The sequence below is a fragment of the Oncorhynchus gorbuscha genome, linkage group LG18 (assembly GCF_021184085.1).
Source record: "Oncorhynchus gorbuscha isolate QuinsamMale2020 ecotype Even-year linkage group LG18, OgorEven_v1.0, whole genome shotgun sequence".
Classification (NCBI taxonomy): domain Eukaryota; kingdom Metazoa; phylum Chordata; class Actinopteri; order Salmoniformes; family Salmonidae; genus Oncorhynchus; species Oncorhynchus gorbuscha.
In genome coordinates, this window is record NC_060190.1 from 39,446,190 (window position 1) to 39,467,562 (window position 21,373).

Consider the following 21,373-nt stretch of genomic DNA (forward strand, 5'->3'; position numbering starts at 1 on the left):
CCCCTCCCCCCAAGCCATAAGACTCTTGAACAATTCATCAAATAGCTACCCGCACTATTCGCAATGTCCCCACCCCACCCACCCATTTTTACACTGCTGCTACTCTGTTTATTATCCATGCATAGTCACTTTACCTCTACCTACATGTACACATTACCTCAAATAACCGGCTGCCCCGCATATCAACTCTGTACCGGAGCCCCCTGTATATAGCCTCGCTACTGTTATATTATTGTTGCTCCTTAATTTTTTGATATATTTCTGTTAATTTCTCTCTTAAAACTGCATTGTTGGTTGACGGCTTGTAAGTAAGCATTTCACTGTAAGGTCTACACCTGTTGTATTCGGAGCATATCATTTTGTTTGATTTGAGGGTCAGTTCGAAACAGACAAAAGGAGAAGGTGGGGGCTGAGAGAGGCTCCAAAGGGTTGGGGGAAAAACTCCCCCTTATAGCACCCTTACAGGTGAGTTAGAGCTTCTCCTTTTCCCCCTCTCCGATCATCCATCACGCAGTAAGTCTTTTGTGTATCTTTAGGGAGGGATGCCACCAGAAGAGCTTAATTCAAAAGCTGGCTTTGGTAGCTTAGGCAGACGGCTCCACACAAATCCGATTGTTAACATAATGGGATTGGGAAAGAAAAACGCAGCACACGGAGGGAGAAAAAGAAAGGGTAGGGCAAAGTGTAGATACGAGAGGAGGAGGAAGAGGTCAAGCAAAAACATCTGCAGCGGGAAAGGAGAACAACATGGTGATGGATGGAATCAACTTCACGTCACCTACACTCATACACTGAACAAAGTACACACGCATTTTGTTCTGCCCCGTGTTGGGAAATATACTCTCACTTAAAAGGGGACAAGCAAACAAACAAATATCTGTGAAAGTAAAACCTTTGCTTCCCTCAGCTAAAAAAAAAAGCACTCTAGACCGAGGTTCTTTGTTCAGTTGTGCCTGAGATTTGCGGTTTCGTTTTTCTGTTTGCATTCATTCTACCTCTAAAATATTCAGTAGAAGGAAAAAAAAATAGATGGGCAGAGAGCTCGGAATAAAGAGTGTAACTGGTCTGTTAGAGGAGAGGCGGAAGATGGGAGTGAAAAGGGTAGGCACGCAATGGAGGAAATATCTTTGAGGAGAGAGACAGTCAACTGGGGAACAAAAAGTGGGTCAGAATGAAGGGTATAAGAGTACACTTCTTTCCTAACGATCAGCTTACTTCTCCTTCTTGGCCATTTCTCCTTTGTTAGCGAGTAGGAGTCCTAAGATGTTACTGGGCAACAGAAAACAGCAGGGAGACAGCCACCTTTGCAGATTTCAGTCTTCATTGAAAAAGAAATAAACATCCATACAAGTCAAGGACATTACATCATCATACAACTGGTTAGTTCACACGAGAATATCCAGAAACGTTGTACTGTTGATGAAGATCCAAAAAGTTTATATTTGACAAGGTAAAGTCTGCAGTTAGACTAACATTGTCAATACTACTGTTATGTGCTGTACAGTCCATTATCCTTATTCTCTTCAAAATAAAAAGTGTACATGGATTACACACTACATGACCAAAAGTGTGTGGAGACCTGCTCGTCGAACATCACATTCCAAAATCACGGGCATTAATATGGAGTTGGTCCCCCCTTTGCTGCTATAACAGCCTCCACTCTTCTGGGAAGGCTTTCCACTAGATGTTGGAACATTGCTGAAGGGACTTGCTGAAGGGACTTGCTGAAGGGACTTGCTTCCATTCAGCCACAAGAGCATTATGGAGGTCGGGCACTGATGTTGGGCGATTAGGCATAGCTTGCAGTCTGCATTCCAATTAATCTCAAAGGTGTTCGATGGGTTGAGGTCAGGGCTCTATGCAGGCCAGTCAAGTTCTTCCACACCGATCTCAACAAACCATTTCTGTATGGACCTAACTTTCTGCAAGGGGGCATTGTCATGCTGAAACAGGAAAGGGCCATCTCCAAACTGTTGCCACAAAGCACAGTATTGTCTAGAATGTCAGTGTATGGTGTAGCGTTAGGTTCCCCCTTCACTGGAACTAAAGGGCCTAGCCTGTGACCATGAAAAACAGCCCCAGACCATTATTCTTCTGCCACCAAACTTTACAGTTGGCACTATGCATTCAGATAGGTAGCGTTCTCCGGTCATCCGCCAAACCCGGATTTGTCTGTTGGACTGCCAGATGGTGAAGTGTGAAAACGTGTTTCCTCTGCTCCAGAGTCCAATGGCGGCGAGCTCCAGCCAACGCTTGACACTGCTCATGGTGATCTTAGGTTTGTGTGCGGCTGCTCGGCCATGGAAACCCATTTCATGAATTTCCCGACGAACAGTTCTTGTGCTGAAGTTGCATCCAGAGGCAGTTTGGAACTCGGCAGGGAATGTTGCAACCGAAGATAAGCACTCAGCGGTTCCATTCTGCGAGCTTGTTTTGGCCTACCACTTCACAACTGAGCTGTTGTTGCTCCTAGACGCTTCCACTTCACAATAGCAGCACTTACAGTTGACTGGGGCAGCTCTAGAAGGGCAGAAATTTGATGAATTGACGTGTTGGAAAGGTGGCATCCTTTGACTGTGTCACATTGAAAGTCACTGAGCTCTTCAGTAAAGCCATTCTACTGGCAATGATTGTTATGTAGATTGCATGGCTGTGTCCGCAACAAGTGTGCCTGAAATAGCTGAATCCACTCATCTGAAGGTGTGTCCACATACTTTTGGCCCTGTAGTGTATTTCATTTGTATAGTTTACAACTTTACATTGTTCAGTATGTGTGTTGTCCATGCTTACCTACATGACCATCAACTTTCACTGTATACACAGATATCGTTGCTTGAAATCTCATTTTCAGTTCATAACCAGATGTTGTTAACAGAAAAACAAGAGTAATATCTGGGACACAAACTGTTGTATTGAGGCTTCTAAACAAAATATTCACAATACAGTGGAAAAAGAGTAAGCCCCTGTCTCAATCATACATTTTATTTCACCCCCTCTAACTTTCCCTCCTTATTCGATTCTCTTTTAGCATCTCTTGCACATTTTTCATGCACCTGAAAGTTCAAAATATTTATCTACTGATAAAAATGTGGTTTCTGACTGCTTTCATTTAATCAAATAGAATTGAATACACACATTTACAAATAAATATAGAGCTGGTCTCCAACCCTACTTACTTTCCCTCAAAGTATTTGTATTTCAGCAATTCACAATTATTTTGTATGTTTATTTTTTCCCCCAGAACTGTACAAAATCGCCATTCAGATGCTCCAGCTCTCTATTCCCATCATATGTTCTCTCCTCTTAAACCACAATTTACCGTTGTAAAACAACACATTCTAGCCAAAAGCTCCGTTTGTGCATATTTGTGGGGTGCAATAATATAAATACTGTGTTGTCATATTTGTTTCATATCTAGAAACAGTGTATTTTGTGTATGCACGCATAGGTGGATGTGTGCCCTATAGCATGTGTCTCTGCATGTGTAACTGAGCTCTATCAGACATGTAAGATCTTCAGGTGCATTTGGCATCTTTCACAAGTGAAGGGACTGCAACTTAAGTGCAGAAGTGTGCTTCAAAGGAGTGAGCAAACTTGCTATGTAGTGTACCCCAGGGAAACATTACTATACAATAAAGTGTATGTCTAGAAAAAGTTGCGAGAAGAATCGCATGCATACAATGTTCTCAGTAACATGTATGCAGTGTTGAGATGTTAAAATGCCACATAGTACTTTAAGTAGACAGATCAACATGTACTTTACACTTTGTGTGGAAAGTAACACACTATATCAGTAGTTCTATAACTTTGTTAGTATCATGAAAAAAATCTCATGAACGGTTTGATCTCATGAGCAAATGAACTGTTTGTTTGTCTGTCTGTCGGAGTGAGCCGCACACGCTCTACCGAAGACAAACTACTTACCAACTCAGGTTTGATTACTAGTTTCTCCTTTCATAGGTGGAGCTGCTTTCCTTTGCTAGTCTGAGCTATATATGAGCTGCTTAATTAGCCATATACAGTGCATTCATAAAGTATTCAAACTCCTGGACTTTTTCCACATTTTGTTACATTCCAGCCCTATTCTAAAATGTGTAAAATAAATGTCTCAGTCTACACACAATACCCCATAACGACAAATCAAATACAGGTTCTTGGAAATAGCCATAAGTATTCAGACCCTTTTCTATGAGACTCAAAATTGTGCTCAGGTGCATCCTGTTTCCATTGATCATTCTTGAGGTGTTTCTACAACTTGGAGTCCACCTGTGGTAAATTCAATTGATTGGACATGATTTGGAAAGGTACACACCTGTCTATATAAGGTCCCACAGTTGACAGTGCATGTCAGAACAAAAACCAAGCCATGAGGTCGAAGGAATTGTCCTTGGAGCTCCTAGACAGGAGTGTGTCGAGGCACAGATCTGGGGAAGGGTACCAAAACATTTCTGCAGCATTGAAGATCCCCAAGAACACAGTGGCCTCCATAATTATTTAATGGAAGAAGCTTGGAACTACCAAGACTCTTCCTAGAGCTGGCTGCCCGGTCAAACTGAGCAATCAGGGGAGAAGGGCCTTGGTGAAGGAGCTGACCAAGAACCCGATGGTCACTCTGACTGAGCTCCAGAGTTCCTCTGTGGAGATGGGAGAATCTTGCAGAAGGACAACCATCTTTGCAGCACTCCACCAATTAGGCCTTTATGGTAGAGTGGCCAGACGGAAGCCACTCCTCAGTAAAAAGGCACAACGGCCCGCTTGGAGTTTGCAAAAAGGCACCTAAAAGGACTCTCAGACCATGAGAAACAAGATTCTCTGGTCTGATGAAACCAAGATTGAACTCTTTGGCCTGAATGCCAAGCGTCACGTCTGAAGTAAACCTGGCTCCATCCCTACGGTAAATCATGGTGGTTGCAGCATCATGCTGTGGAGATGTTTTTCATTGGCAGGGACTGGGAGACTAGTCAGGATCAAGGGAAAGATGAACGAAGTATAGACAGATTCTTGATGAAAACCTTCTGCAGAGCACTCAGGACCTCAGACTGGGGGGCGAAGATTCACCTTCCAACAGGAACGACCCTAAGCACACAACCAAGACAACGCAGGTGTGGCTTCAGGAAAAGTCTCAATGTCCTCGAGTGGCCCAGCCAGAGCCCGGACTTGAACCCGATCTAACATCTCTGGAGAGACCTGAAAATAGCTGTGCAACGACGCTCCCCATCCTTCCTGACAGTTCTTGAGAGGATCTGCAGAGAAGAATGGGAGAAACTCCCCAAATAAAGGTGTGCCAAGCTAGTACCCAAGAAGACTTGAGGCTGTAATCGCTGCCAAAGGTGCTTCAACAAAGTACTGAGTAATGGGTCTGAATACTTATGTAAATTTCATATTTCAGTTGTTTATTTGTAATAAATTATTGAACATTTCTTAAAGCCTGTTTTTGCTTTGTCATTATGGGGTATTGTGTGTAGACTGATGGGGGGAAAAAACAATTTAATGAATTTTAGAATAAGGCTATACATAACAAAATGTAGAAAAAGTCAAGGGTTCTGAATAATTTCTGAATGTATTGTAAGCCAAATATCTGTACATATTTCCTATATTTTCATTCAAAATCTTTCTCTCAGGCTGCCAGTTTTGGTTATACACCACATGTCGGCTACACGGACCCATGGACATGTATAGAGGGCACACTTGTCACTAGACGGAAGAGATCAATGGCAAAGATCAGATGTGCACCCTCTATACATTTCTATGGACAGCAGCTGTCATGATTTTTCCAAAGAGACTTTCTCCGCCTGTTCGAGAACTAAATGAAGAAACGAGCCGAGATCGGATCATGGAAGCACGCGCCCGGTAGAGATGTTGATTCTGAAAGTAACGCACAACTTTGACAAAATCATAATATTACCCAGTTTGAAAAAGTAACATTACTTAACTCCATTACTCATAAAATAATCGGACTACCTTGCATGTTACCTTTGTAACGCATTCCCCCAACACTGCATGCATGTGCATAAAACAAGTGTTAGAACACAAAGTCTGTGCATCACTCACTTAGAAACCTAAATGTAATGCAGGTTTTGTGCAGGAATGGACAGAAACAACAAACTACATCTGAGGTGCAATGGAATTGCAAGACTCGTGTCAGGAATACTAATTTATGGTGTTATATTACTTGATTTACAAGTTACTAAGGACTATAGGTTGGCAATGCTTTGGATGCTTCACAGTCCTCTTAAAATCTACTCTTTTGCATGTATTTCATCCAAACATAATCTCTCCCATTACTATGTCCAAGTCCCACCATTGGTCCTTAATCCACAGTGGGGTTAAAAAGATATTGCTACTGGGACTCTCCCATTTTTGTCAGGTGAGGCATGTCAATATCCCTTGTTGAAAAACAGAAACTCAAACACTCTTGCTCCACCTTAAAAATCTCTGTGTGCTTTACATTTGGATAATTATATATTGTGTTTAGCTTGTGTATATTTTTAAAAGTGAGAAAAAAAGAGAGAGAATTTTGAGTTCCTCTGATTTCAAGTGAATTAAACAAAGTTATCCCTCAAATCCAAATCTGAAATAAATAGTTGCTCTCCTGCTCCAAAATCCTCAGAGGACTGCAAGTATTTTGTCTAGTTATGTCCAGCATGGGCTGTATGTTCCGACCATGTACTTGGCATCATTATTATTACAGTCATTATGTCACACTGAGGGGATCTCCTCACGTCAGGTTCCAGAGAGATCTTCCGGAAAGTTCAGTGTTTCTGAGAGGTCAGTTTCCCTCTCTTCTCTCCATGCATTACAACAGTAGTGAGATCACAGTATTCCAAGTGTGCTGAGGTTTTGTAAATCCCGGTCTGTGGAGAATATGACATCAAATATGACATTCAACTTCCCTTGGTCTGGTAATAAAGATACCCCTTTCAGTTTTGTGAGGATGTTATTAGCCAGGGTGTCTGATGCCATCTTGTGTGTAGTCCATAGTAGTCCCAGTAGGCATTAGGGTTGAATGGACAGATGGGAAGAGAAGGCAGCCCATCGTGAAAATCCCTGGCGTTCCAAGCAGCGTTCTCTCTCAAACCACTGAGGGGAAACGATAAGATAAAAAAAGGTTTCAGAAAATAAGGAAATGAAATCAACCCATTTTGTAGAAACTTCCATGATGACAATGTGGTATGGAGACTTGCAAGTCTACTCAATGCACATAAGGTTTGGGGATGATTCCATGACAATTGTCTGATCCCGCTTTTAAAACGAGAGATCAGTTTCCAGCAATTGTATGTATAACCTCAGATCAGGACTACACAAATAACACACTATCCCACAAAACAGAGCTAGAGCCTATAGTCTAGACCATCTAAAATAGGATCGACAACAAAACACAGCCGCAGTGGTACCTTCTGAATAAGGGATGTGATCTGACAGAGGACAAAGTAGAAACAGAAAATGTCATTCAATTAAAATCAGAAAAGTACCTAATAATCTAAAATTTGTTTCAGAAGAAGTCCAAATTTCTACATGATATATGAAACTTACACGAGTGGGCAGACGTTAAGGAAATACTGGTCCTGGGTTTGCATAAGCATCGGATAGACCCATAGCATGCAACTGCTGGTTAAGAGAGAACACTGTATTTACTGAGTCTTTCAAGCATCTAACTACCGTATCTATCGAGGAAAGTAGTTTATCATTTGATTGACATTGCGGTCTGGGTGTGATCATGTTATTAGTGTGTACTTCACAAAAAAGCACGAGCCAAGAGCATTCAAAGTTCATTTAGGGTGAGGTCGAGTACAGTAGTAAGCATATCTTTGAAAAGATTCACTGTAACTAATAGATCTAATAGAGAATCCTGTTCTGATATGGTCAAGACTGTAATTTGCTCTCTTTATGATCTCAGTGTAGTGTTCTCATAACCCTTTAGAAGAGCGAGAGCGGCTCCCCAAGTGAGATCTACATGTCAATGGATGTTAAGGACAGGAAACATCAAATAGCGACAACAGTGTCAGCAACACCTCAATGGTTCCTATACATTAGGTCTGACAGCATGAGCCTCTAATAACGTCACGTTCAAACCAGATGGGTCCTAAATGCACAGCGAAAAGCTTCAGTATGCTTCAGCAGCTAGGACACAGTAGGCTATTAAACCTACCTTAAGGGCTCATAGCTACCTTCTCCTGTCGATTACAAAAATACCCCTTACCGATTATCATAATTAGAACCCCTGGGGTGTATCCTCTGTACCGTTTCTGTTGCAAAACGTTTTGCGACAGAAACAGTTTACTCCAAACAGAAAAAGTTTTGCAACAAAAATGATAGTTTCTGTTGGACAAATTCAGGTAGGTCCCTACCATTTGGTTCCACTTGCTTCCTTTTGGTTTCTCTCGCAAGATGTAATGAATACACCCCTGTAGTTTCCAATTTCAAACTTGATGAGAGTTTGGAATGTGAAACATAGACAAACTAGGCAAAAGTTAAAAAGGAAGTCTGTACCACTTTCAGAGTGACAGCAGGGACCTCGGCCCTTCAGCCTACTGTCTTGTTTCTCTGGGGCACAGTGGAGTCTGTGCCTCCGCCCCAAACCGTCCCGCCTCCACCAGCAACTGGGAGAGAGGACATGTTTCAATTACAGGTGAACACATTCATTAACCTTTATAAAGACTATCAGTATAAGTGCAGGGTTTAATCTTACTTTATGAACAAAATCATGGTAGCATGGGCAGTAGGATTGGGTAATCAACTATGTGATTGACACTGATGTCTACACAATCAAGTTTGTAGGTTCAGTGAACGGGCAGTGTCATGGTGACATTTCTGTTCACTTGTGTTCTTCCAATTGACCAGAATCAAGATATAACATGATGTACTTACTGTAAAAGTGTACAGAGAAGCATCGTCAAGACACAGCCAATCACACACAGCACTAGCGCCGTGGCAACTGTCTGTTGCCTGTGATTGGTGGCCACCACGGCTAGCAGGTCGGCGTGCTCGCATCGCATCCCTACAAAGCCTTGGTGACACCTGTCCAACATGGAGAGGAGAAAGGACATCATACAGCAACGTGGACTTGTTCCTTCAGGGGTGTTTGACAAATTCACAGACTCCATTTGCAATGGAGAGACCACAGCAAAAAAATAACAATCTATAAATATATCGTTGAAGTAGAATTAGTACACCTAAGTTTTAGGAATATTAGGTGGTAGTGAAGTTCAGTCTGCAAAACTATTTTGCATCAGATAAACAACCACACAATACCCTTCATTTTATGAACATGCCAAAAAAGGGTCTCAAGGATTCACTAATAAAAAACTATTTAGTAAAGACCCTAATCCTGGAGGGAGTTCTCTACTCTGCTCAGTCAGATAGAAGTGGACTGCCGCTCTCTAATTCCAATTTGCATCATGCTTAGACCAGCTCTATGAACTGCAGCGAATCCGTGTACAAACAGAGCACTGGCAGAACAAATCCTAAACACATATTGTTCTGAGGAGCGTGAAAGAGCTGTTCAACCGTCAGTCACAGACATTAACACTGGGTGGGTTACCCAACAAATACTCTCGATAACTAAAAATATAATAATTAGGACATATGCTATGTTGTGACTGCACACCAGCAAGGACACGTCACAAGTTCATGGCTATCAAATAACAATTTCCCATACAGACAGAGTAACACAATGTTTCATTGGATATTGAAATAATGACGACTGTGGAGAGAGAGAGAGAGAGAGAGAGAGAGAGAGAGAGAGAGAGAGAGAGAGAGAGAGAGAGAGAGAGAGAGAGAGAGAGAGAGAGAGAGAGAGAGAGAGAGATCCTTGTATTTTCTGCGCCACAGGACAGGAAGTTGAACTTACACACATGCAGGGGTCTCCTCCAGAATCAGGAAACGACAGGTGCCATGGAAACAGAAGTGGCTGTGCGAGTCAGGACAGTCATCGAAGTGTGATCGAACAGCTGCTGCCACAAACTCTGAGTCAGAGACAGGAGATACATATGGACATTTTTCAAGGCTCCGAGGCAGAGGAAACTTATAGTGCTTCAGAAAGTATTCACACCCTTTTCCCACATTTTGTTGCCTTACAGCCTGAATTTAAAATGGATTACATTTGTCACTGGCCTACAGACAATACCCCATAATGTCAAAGTAGAATTATGTTATAGACATTTTTACAAATGCATTTAAACTGAAAAGCTTGAGTCAGTAAGTAAACTCCTTTGTTATGGCGTAAAAATGTAAAAATGTTCTTACCAAGTCACATAATAAGTTGCATGGACTCACTCTGTGTGCAATAATAGTGTTTAACATGATTTTTGAGTACCTCAGCCCTGTACCCCACACATACGATTATCTGTAAGATTCCTCAGTCGAGCAGTGAATTTCAAACACAGATTCGACCACAAAGACCAGGAAGGTTCTTCCAATGCCTTTGCAAGGGCACCTTTTGGTTGATGGGTAAAAATAAAAATCAAACAATGATTATTCCTCTGAGCATGGTGAAGTTATTAATTATACTTTGGATGGTGTATTAAAACACCAGGTCACTACAAAAATGTAGGCGTCCTTCCTAACTCAGTTGCCGGAGCGGAAGGAAACCTCTCAGTGATTTTCACCATGATGCCAATAGTGACTTTAAAACATTTACAGAGTTTAACGGCTGTAATAGGAGCAAACAGGATGGAGCAACAACATTTGTAGTTACTCCACAATGTTAACTTAATTGACAGAGTGAAAAGAAGGAAGTTCAGAATAAAAAATATTCCAAAACATGCATCCAGTTTGGAACAAGGCACTAAAGTAATACAAAAGTCATTGACAAAGCAATTAACACTCTTTGTATTCAGGACAAAAAGTAATGTTTGAGGAAAATCCAATACAACACATTACTGAGTACCACTCTCCATATTTTCAAGCATAGTGGTGGCTGCATCATGTTATGGGTATGCTTGTAATTGTTAAAGACTGGGGAGTTTTTCTTGATAAAAAAAAGTAAACTGAAAAGAGCCAAAGGACAGGAAAACCTGTTTCAGTCTGCTTTCGACCAGACACAGAGATGAATTCACCTTTCAGAGGACAATACCCTAAAACGCAAGGTCAAATCGACACTGGAAGTTGATTACCAAGACACTGAATGTTCCTGAGTGGCCAAGTTACAGTTTTGACTTAAATCTGCTTGAAAATCTATGGGAAGACTTGAAAATGGTCGTCTAGCAATGATCAACCAATTTGACAGAGCTTTAAGAATTAAAAATAATAATAAATGGGCAAATATTGTACAATCCAGATGTGCAATACTCCTAGAGACTTACCCAGAAAGACTCAGCTGGAATGCTGCCAAAGGTGATTCTAACATGTATTGACTCAGGGGTGTGAATACTTATGTAAATAAGTTATTTTGGCATTTAATTTTCAATAAATTATCAACACTTTCTAAAAACATATTTTCACTTTGTCATTATGGGGTAATGTGTGTAGATGGATTAAATAAATGTTTTTCTCATCCATTTTGAATTCAGGCTGTAACACAACAACAAACTATGGAATAAGTCAAGGGGAATGAATACTTTCTGAAGGCACTGTACATCTTTTGTTACCTCTGAGTGACTTGGGGTTTGTCATGGCTTCATGTCAGGGACAAAGACCACCGAGGGACAACCATGCATTAAGATGTGTCACATGCAAATGGACAAGTTAAACCCCAATCAAATCCCCAGTGCCACGACACAGCAAACAACAAGTCTGGCCATCATCAAACCCATTAGAAGTCTGGAGAAAGCACATCCCTGAAGCCAAGGAGTAAAATCCTCACCCTTTTCTTTCCAGGGCTTTGTCTGAAAAGATACCCGTCAAATCCTTGCTTCCTCCTTTGATTTCTGAATGACTCTCAAAGTGCATTTGAGGAGAAGATCAAAAAGGTCCCTTCTTCAGACCTCTCCTCCATTGAGCTTTGAGAGGACTTCAGGAAACAAGGACGGAGGAGGCAAGAATTTGACAGCTAGTAACCTTTTCAGACACAGCCCCCCATCCCTCTCCTGCCTCTTTCCTTCACATCCAATCAAACGTGATTTATTATGGCCAAATGATGCTGGAATAACAGAATGAATCTCCTGAAATAAATGAACATTGGAATGAGCTCAAGGGGTAAAGACTCAGGAGGAACACAGTAACCAAATTACAGAGTCTGGACGAATTTCTTACTCATCAACTGTACAATGAGTTCCAAATTCCAACTGGACTGGCCCAAACAAAAGTTTGAGTATCTTTTCTCAGGCAGCCAAAACAGATGCCACAATGTGGCATTCAGAGAAATAGGGAGTGAGTAAGAGAGAGAGAGGGAGGATGAACAGAGAGATAGACGGTTGCATTACAGCCGACCGTCACACACTCCATTCCATTGGTAAATGGCCGGTTGGATTCCAGCCTACATGCATTGTCCCTTCTCCTCTCTCTCTTTCAGAGCCTGTAAAAAGCTCTCTGTTCTCCCCTTAGGTATCTGCCCCAGCTACTCCTCAGCCCCTCTGGCAGCATCCCAAATGGCCCCCTATGGTCAAAATGCCATTAGGGCATTTCTGGATTTTGTGGTGACTCACAGATGATGACTGAAATGTGATCGGGGGTCGCCTGGGAATTAAGTTACAGGATTTTTATTTTAGTGTTGTTTGACGTCTGCCACACTGGCTACTTTCTATCCAAACAGAGGACTAGATTCATAGAAAAAAAATCAACTAATTCATTCATGTGCAGCACAGTGTCTGTATGTGTCCACTTTTGTAAGGCATTGTATGTTGCCATCTGACTCTTCACTAGAGAAGCCTTGAATTAACTTTGGCACCAGTCAATGAGTCTGAAGAGGTGAAAGATTCTCTGGAGCACCCTGTAGAGAGGTTTTATAGGGGCATTCATATTTAGACTGTCAGTCACCTGAAGAGACACACACACACACACACACACACACACACACACACACACACACACACACACACACACACACACACACACACACACACACACACACACACACACACACACACTTACTTTTAACTGGAAGGTTGGTTGTAGTAATGGTGCTGGTAGTGGTAGAAAATAGCATAATGTTTACAGTGGTAGTAGTCACAGGAGGGGTGGTCATAGTAGAATTAGTAGCAACAGTAGAATTATCCTGTCCGGTTCCATAGGTGAAGAGGGACCCTGTTAAAAGGAACAGATGAAATGCTTAGGTATACAAATCGGTACTGATTTTAAATTATGATCAGATAAAGAAACTGTTGGGACATTGAAGAAGATCCCACTAGGCCTGGGGTTCCTAAACATTTCCACTCAGGCACCCCCTTCCAGTATTGTATTGGGGAACATCCCCCCTGCAATTCTATGAGCTTTGTCAATGTGCAGAGAAAATATTGCAGTTTTAAAGCTAATTTCTTTGCGATTCTATACATTTTGCCATGTCAAATGCATAGGATTTTGGTGGCCCCTTAATTAGGGAGGACAAGCTTGTTGTAATGGCTGGAGTGGAATAGTATCAAATACATGGGTTCCATCTAAAACGACGTTGGAGGTGGCATAGAGTAGAGAAATCAACATAAAATTATCTGGCAACACCTCTGGTGGACATTCCTGCAGTCAGCATGCCAATTGCACGCCCCCTCAAAACTTGAGACATCTGTGGCATTGTGCTGTGTGACAAAACACATTTTAGAGTGGCATTTTACTGTCCCCAGCACAAGGTGCACCTGTGTAATGATCATGCTGCTTAATCAGCTTCTTGATACACCTGTCAGATGAATGGATTATCTTGGGAAAGGAGAAATGCTCACTAAAAGGGATGCAAACAAATTTGTACACAACATATGAGAGAAATGTGTTTTGTTTGCACATGGAAAATGTATGAGAAGTTTTATTTCAGCTCATGAAACATGGGGCCAACACTTTACATGTTGCATTTATATTTTTGTTCAGTATAATTATTACATTTTTTGGTGTACCTAACAGCTCTCATCCGAAGTGACTTAGTTGACTGAATCAGAGAAACAAGCCGTCTACAAATGACTTGTTGCTCTTAAAATAGAACTCATCTCCCAACTCACAGATCCCAGCAGAGCAAGGTGACATGAATTATGTCCCCACTGATCAACCAGAGTCCTATTCCGTAGAGAAAACCTGACTGAAATGAAGGTACTACCTAAGAACACAGATTTTTGTTTTCCGTTGCCAAACCACTATGTTAACATATTAGACTTACTTAACTTAAACCTCTTGGCCCCCTTGGGAGCATAGGGTGTCCATCTGACTCTTCTGTGTGAGGGCTTTTCCCTCCTGCCAGGAGATCTTAACCAAATATTGCACTGAAATGGTGTTATATCTTATTTCTAGTTCTTGACCTTAATTAACCACTGTCCCTTTTTCTGTTGCATTGGGCCCATCGGGGGTTGAATCCTGAAGCATGTACAGTCCTCATAACTCTCACACAACTTCCCCATTTGTCATTATGTTTGGATTTCCTCTTACCAGCTTGTGTTGCGTATTTCAAGAATGACAATAGGATGAAAGGATGGACACACTACAATGGGTCTGTAATGGGACTAAGCTGGGATAGTCTTAATATAGACAGATCCCGGAGAGTGATCACACAATTAGAATTCCGTAAGGCAGCCAATGAGACACGAGATTCAGTGATGTGGAGATATCAGACAATGAAAGTGCGGAGTATCAAATTAGAGCTTCATTCTCCGGTTCAATTCAAATAATGGTTGAAAACACACTGCTCACATAACACAGGTTAATCCATATCAGTTGGTTATGAAGGAGAGGAGAACCACTGAGCATTTCATCAGTCAGTCAATCGTGACGTCCCTGATGTTGCTAAGGACAGTGTGACAAGGTACAAAGCCCAGAGAGAGAGACGGTGGATGAATGCTGTGTCAAGGCAGGCTGCGTCACAAATGGCACCCTATTCCGTGCATAGTGCACTACTTTTGACAAGAGGGTAAAATCAATTTGAATTTAATTACTTTTTGACAGCACCCCTTTTGATTTAAATTAAACCTTCCGTACATATTTGCCCGTTGTAGAAGTGCTCAGAAAGTGACTTTTTGAACATGAGTGCGAAAACATTCAAGGAGATAGAAGGTGCTCAAAGTTTACCCATGTTGCATACCCCACCATACCCTGAGACATCCATGTCTTCATCGCTGGAAAATATCAAATGGTTGTGATTGATATCATTTAAAAGCTTGTCAACATATTTGATCATTTCTGTGAAAATGTTCTTTAATTTAAAAAAAAATGTTTTTATCTAAAAACGCCTAAACTCAGATGTTTTTCATATTCACATATGTTGTAGCTTAGACCCTATTTTTCGTAATCTATGGTTTTTGTGTTGTGCTGGCTTTCGTTTGAGACACCACAGTCTCTTGAATACAGGGTCAGTGTCATGTTATGGCTGATAAATGTACTAAAATGGGAATCAGATTGAAATGTCAACTTCCACAGACATTTGGAGGTTCACCCATCAGAAAATATTGACTTGAATGGGAATATCTGTTGTTTTAAATTCAAACTGTCATGCCTCCATAAAAAAAACATATTGAAATCATAGAAATATAGATAGAATAGACAAGACAATTTAAGTTGACATTTCATGGTGGGTGGACCGGCAGCCATCTTTGTGGTAGTAATTAGAAGTTATAATTTCAATTACATTTAAATGAAGTAGCCGCTAAATTGAAGTGATCTTTAGGGAAATACACTCTTTATGATTGAAATGACCCCCACCGTGTGTTCAAGAGTTGTGTCTCAACCGATAGCGGGCACAACACAAAAACCTCAGATGTTGTGAAATATGGTCTAAGCTGCGACATATGTGAACCTTTTTTTTTCTCAACAAATAATTAAATAGTTTGACAACACTGTTTGTAATATTTTAAATGTAAGCTTTTGTTAAGGTATCAAACTCAACCTTTAATCTTTCCCAGTGATGAAGACATGGATGTCTCAGGGTATGGTGGGGTAGGCAAAATGGGTCAACTTTGAACACCTTTATCTCTTGAATGTTTTGCCATTCAGGTCCAAAAAGTAACTTTCTGACCACGTCTTCCAAGGGCAATCATGTATGGAAGGTTTTGCTTAAATCAAAAAAGAATGCTGTCAAACAGTGTCTGAATTCAAATGGATTTACCCCAGAGACCTACGAGCCCTGGTCAAAAGATGTGTACAATGCAGGACAGGGTTTCTCAAACTCGGTCCTGGGTGCCTCCACCTGAAAAAAACTACAGTCGTTTAGATATTTTTTGTCAGGTGTTACTATGGAGTACTGAAGTATAATTACAAGCATTTCATAAGTGTCAAAGGCTTTTATTGACAATTACATGAAGTTGATGCAAAGAGTCAATATTTGCAGTGTTGACCCTTCTTTTTCAAGATCTCTGCAAACCGCCCTGCATGCTGTCAATTAACTTCTGGGCCACATCCTGACTGATGGCAACCCATTCTTGCATAATCAATGCTTGGAGTTTGTCAGAATTTGTGGGTTTTTGTTTGTCCACCCGCCTCTTGAGGATTGACCATACGTTCTCAATGGGATTAAGGTTTGGGGAGTTTCCTGGCCATGGACCCAAAATATCTATGTTTTGTTCCCTGAGCCACTTAGTTATCACTTTTGCCTTATGGCAAGGTGCTCCATCATGCTGGAAAAGGCATTGTTCGTCACCAAACTGTTCCTGGATGGTTGGGTGCTCAGGATGCTTTACTGTTGGTATGACACAGGACTGATGGTAGCGCTCACCTTGTCTTCTCCGGACAAGTCTTTTCCGGATGCCCCAAACAATCGGAAAGGGGATTCATCAGAGAAAATGACTATCCCAGTCCTCAGCAGTCCAATCCCTGTACCATTTGCAGAATATCAGTCTGTCCCTGATGTTTTTCCTTGAGAGAAGTGGTTTCTTTGCTGCCCTTCTTGACACCAGGCCATCCTCCAAAAGTCTTCGCCTCACTGTGCGTGCAGATGCACTCACACCTGCGTGCTGCCATTCCTGAGCAAGCTCTGTACTGGTAGTGCCCCAATCCCACAGCTGAATCAACTTTAGGAGACGGTCCTGTCGCTTGCTGGACTTTCTTGGGTGCCCTGAAGCCTTCACAACATTTAAACCACTCTCCTTGAAGTTCCTAATAGTCTGATAAATGGTTGATTAGGTGCAATCTTATTGGCAGCAGTATCCTTGCCTGTGAAGCCCTTTTTGTGCAAAGCATTGATGACATCACGTGTTTCCTTGCAGGTAACCATGGTTGACAGAGGTGGTCCATCTGTAGCTCAGTTGGTAGAGCATGGCGCTTGTAACGCCAGGGTAGTGGGTTCGATCCCCGGGACCACCCATACGTAGAATGTATGCACACATGACTGTAAGTCGCTTTGGATAAAAGCGTCTGCTAAATGGCATATATATATATATATATAGGAAGAACAATGATTCCAAGCACCATTCTCCTTTTGAAGCTTCCAGTCTGTTATTCGAACTCAATCAGCATGACAGACTGATCTCCAGCCTTGTCCTCATCAACATTCACACCTGTGTTAACGAGAGAGTAACTGACATGATGTCAGCTGGTCCTTTTGTGGCAGGGCTGAAATTCAGTGGAAATGATTTGGGGGGGATTCAGTTCATTTGCATGGAAAAGAGGGATTTTGCAATTAATTGCAATTCATCTGATCACTCTTCATAACATTCTGGAGTATTTGCAAATTGCCAAACTGAGGTAGCAGACTTTGAACATTTATATTTGTGTCATTCTCAAAACTTTTGGCCACGACAGTACACTTGACCTACACTTCCCGAGTTACGCTTACACACAGGTGTTTGCCGCATGCTTGATAGCACAGGCCTCTTGTCTTCCGTAAACAAACGCTGTGACATGGAGATAGGGTTAGTGTTTCCACAATGCCATATCAAGGTGTGTATCAATTTAACCTTTTCTAAATTATTATTATTTCTCGCTGATATGAAAGACAAAGGTCCTTATGCTTCCATAATCATACTGTTGGTTTGATTAAGCGTCGGCACTCTTAGCAAAACTCCTAATACAGAAGACCAATGACTTAGGCATAATGTAATGTAACTGTAAGTCGTGATCAAGGGAATGGGGTACCAGTTGGGACGTAGAAGAGTGACTGACCAGCCAATAAAAGTAACAGGGTCAAGTATCCCCTGCTAAAAGGATGAGGCCATTAGAAACCTATGAATAGGTCTGCACTGGCAGCATACGCACGCCACATAAAACATCAATGATGGCTCATTGGTAGGTCTACAATCTTTGTTTATCATAAAAATGTTAAAATATCACTGAGCCTGACAATGGTTATAATTCACAAACTGGAGTCAGATACAATCAAAACTGTAAACGGGACTTCCTGCTAAGAGTAGGGTAGGCTAGCCTATAGTCCTGGGGTTCTCAACGTTCTCCTTTCTCATGCTCACTAAAATAATGAACCTCCTTAAAATGTGATAAATTGGGGAAATTGAGGTTACTGATTACATTTTATAATTCAATTGTTCGTTTCCCCGCACGCCCCCCCCCCTCCATATAACATTTTACAATCATTCCCACTTTCTGCCACTTCGCTTGTAGTCTTTCAAATATTTTACCAACTGTGATGTTTTTTGTTCTTCATAGAACTCACCAGTAATGAGAAAGATCACATCCCAGAATGCCCGATTCATCATGAAGGTTGTATGTTTGTCAATGTAATCCTCCGAAATGCTAGTGTTCTTTTCCCAAGTCCATAAACATTTGTATATGCTCGCATAGGTCAGTCAGGAGAGAGAAATGTGTTTGTATAAAATTAAGTAAATCCTTCTTCCATCACAAAACCCCTTCCGCGTACCTTAGACTTTAGGCTACTGACAGTCTTCAGAAATGTTCCAAAAAAATGCAAGTGCGTCGCTATTCGGCAACTTGATTAATTTCCAGTGCCATGTGCAAGCTGAGTTTCCTTGTCTGATATCATTCATTTAACGTAACAACAAACAAGTCTTCAAATACTTTGTTTCGATTAATTTCTCTTCAATTTAAACGGATAAGTTTAGTCCAAGCGCTAAACAATTCCACTCTCCTCCACAGTCTAAATAAACGCTCTCACACATAATCCTTTCAATGGTTTCCCCTGAGGAGGGAGCGAGAGAGAAATCAATATTGCTCTCTCTCTGCCGGGCTCACTTCTAGTTGCCTAAAATAACTTGTTTTTAGGGAATGTTGTAGAATTACTCTCATCACAAGAATCTCATTATGATCAATCTTGACTCAATCTTCATGTTACCAGCTTTCATATTTCAATTTGTGGTAGCTTTTGTAGCATTTGTGGTAGCTTTCATATGAGCAGTGCCTGTATAGCCGAGGTCTATACGTGGGTGCATACTTCATATTGCTGAATTTTATTGGCCTGATTATGCCTTCCTAGGGCAAAAACAAATCAGCATCAAATATAAAAAGATGATGAGCAATCACTCCCTTTATGTTGATCCAACAACACCCATGGATCTAATTCCAAAATCATCTCATTCCAAAATCATGGGCAATTATATGGAGTTGGTCCCCCTTTGCTGCGATAACAGCCTCCTCTCTTCTGGGAAGGCATTCCACTACACATTGGAAAATTGCTGTGGAAAAGTGCTTCCATTCAGCCACAAGAGCTTTAGAGTTTGTGCTCTGATGTTGGGCGATTAGGCCTGCCTTGCAGCCAGGGTTCCAATTCATCCCAAAGGTGTTTGATGGGGTTGAGGTCAGGGCTCTGTGCAGGCCAGTCAAGTTCTTCCACACCGATCTCGACAAAACGTTTCTGTATGGACCTTGCTTTGTGCATGGGGCATTGTCATGCTGAAACAGGAAAGGGCCTTCTCCAAACTGTTGCCACAAATTTGGAATCACAGAATCGTCTAGAATACCATTGTATGCTGTAGCATTAAGACTTCCCTTCACTGGAACTAAGTGGCCTAGCCTGACCCATTATTCCATCAAACTTTACCGTTGGCACTATGCATTGGGGCAGGTAGCATTCTCCTGGCATCCGCCAAACCCAGATTTGGACTGCCAGATGGTGAAGCGTGATTCATCACTCCAGAGAACACGTTTTCACGGTTCCGGAGTACAATGGCGATGAGCTTTACACCACTGCAGCCGACGCTTGGCATTGCGCATGGTGATCTTAGGCTTGTGTGCAGCTGCTCGCCCATGGAAACCCATTTCATGAATCTCCAGACTAATAATTATTGTGCTGACGTTGCTTCCAGAGGTGGATTGGAACTTGGTAGTGAATGTTGCAACCAAGGTCAGACCATTTTTATGCGCTACATGCTTCAGCACTCGGTGGTCCCGTTCTGGGAGCTTGTGTGGCCTACCACTTCACGACTGAACCATTGTTGCTCCTAGACATTTCCACTTCACAATAACAGCACTTATAGTTGACCGGGGCAGCTCTAATAGGGCAAAAATGTGATGAACTGACTTGTTGGAAAGGTGGCATCCTATGACAGTGCCACATTGAAAGTCACTGAGCTCTTCAGTAAGGCCATTCTACTTCCAGTGTTTGTCTATGGAGATTGAATGGCTGTGTGAGTAGACCGAAGAAGTCTGTAAGGCCGAAACAGTCTGTGTACACTATCCCTGGATAAGAGCGTCTGCTAAATGACTTAAATGTAAATGTAAATGAATAATGAAGTACATTTTAGGCAACATATTTTTGACAGCAAACCCATTACAACTCTTCATTTTTCTAAATGTGTGGCTTTTATGCACGAGCCAAGCTTTTAGGAGAGCGCAATGGTTCTCTTTTGCTCGATTTTTATCCACCTGTCAGCAATGGGTGTGGCTGGGGTGTCCATATACTTTTGTATATAAAGTGTACATTAATTTACCACCAGGAAGTTAATGAGAGAACATCTAAAAGCTCATTCCGTCCATGATGGACTAATCAATTAAAAGTTGAATGTGTTCAAGGCAAGCAAGAATAAATAGTACACTATAGTGGCCAAGAGTGACAACAAACAATCAATGAAAATTTAACTTAAAATTAGATTAAGGGTTATATCTAACTATGACTAATTTCATACTAGATTTAAAGTTTTGTGCAACATGATTAATAGACTAACCTTGATTTAACACAGTTTAAGTGTTAATTCACGTTGGTGCAACCCACCCTGGTATTTTAGAACTGTGTTGTGCCTTGGAAGTATTGTATTGAAGACTCATCCTATGCAATAATTTATAGGCTTACAATTCAGCACCATCTGCTGGCTAGACAGCGACATTTGAAGAGGCTGATCATGGTAGCCAATGACAAATGATGATAGTATATGCCTCAATTCCATTTGGTGACGTACAGGCTACACAAACA

General features: G+C 41.5%; 1 protein-coding gene across 1 annotated transcript; it reads right to left on the reverse strand.

Moving 5' to 3' along the window:
- Nucleotides 1-5,437: 5,437 nt before the first annotated feature.
- Nucleotides 5,438-19,117, reverse strand: LOC124004036 (protransforming growth factor alpha-like). The gene is made up of 6 exons (XM_046312775.1): nt 18,665-19,117; nt 13,030-13,182; nt 9,851-9,965; nt 8,869-9,018; nt 8,491-8,600; nt 5,438-7,080 (listed from the first exon to the last, which is right to left on the reverse strand). Exons 1-6 carry the CDS (start codon nt 18,705-18,707, stop codon nt 7,073-7,075), a joined length of 579 nt encoding a protein of 192 aa, XP_046168731.1. The 5' UTR covers nt 18,708-19,117; the 3' UTR covers nt 5,438-7,072.
- Nucleotides 19,118-21,373: the final 2,256 nt, after the last annotated feature.

Bases quoted from the DNA above. Each gene is read 5' to 3' on its own strand.
- LOC124004036 (XM_046312775.1), bottom strand. From the start codon at position 18,707: ATGATGAATCGGGCATTCTGGGATGTGATCTTTCTCATTACTG. The intron at 9,019-9,850 runs GTAAGTTCAACT...CATGTTGGACAG, and splicing joins GAGGAGACCCCTGCATGTGT to GTGTCACCAAGGCTTTGTAG. The intron at 8,601-8,868 runs GTAAGTACATCA...CCTCTCTCCCAG, and splicing joins CTTCTCTGTACACTTTTACA to TTGCTGGTGGAGGCGGGACG.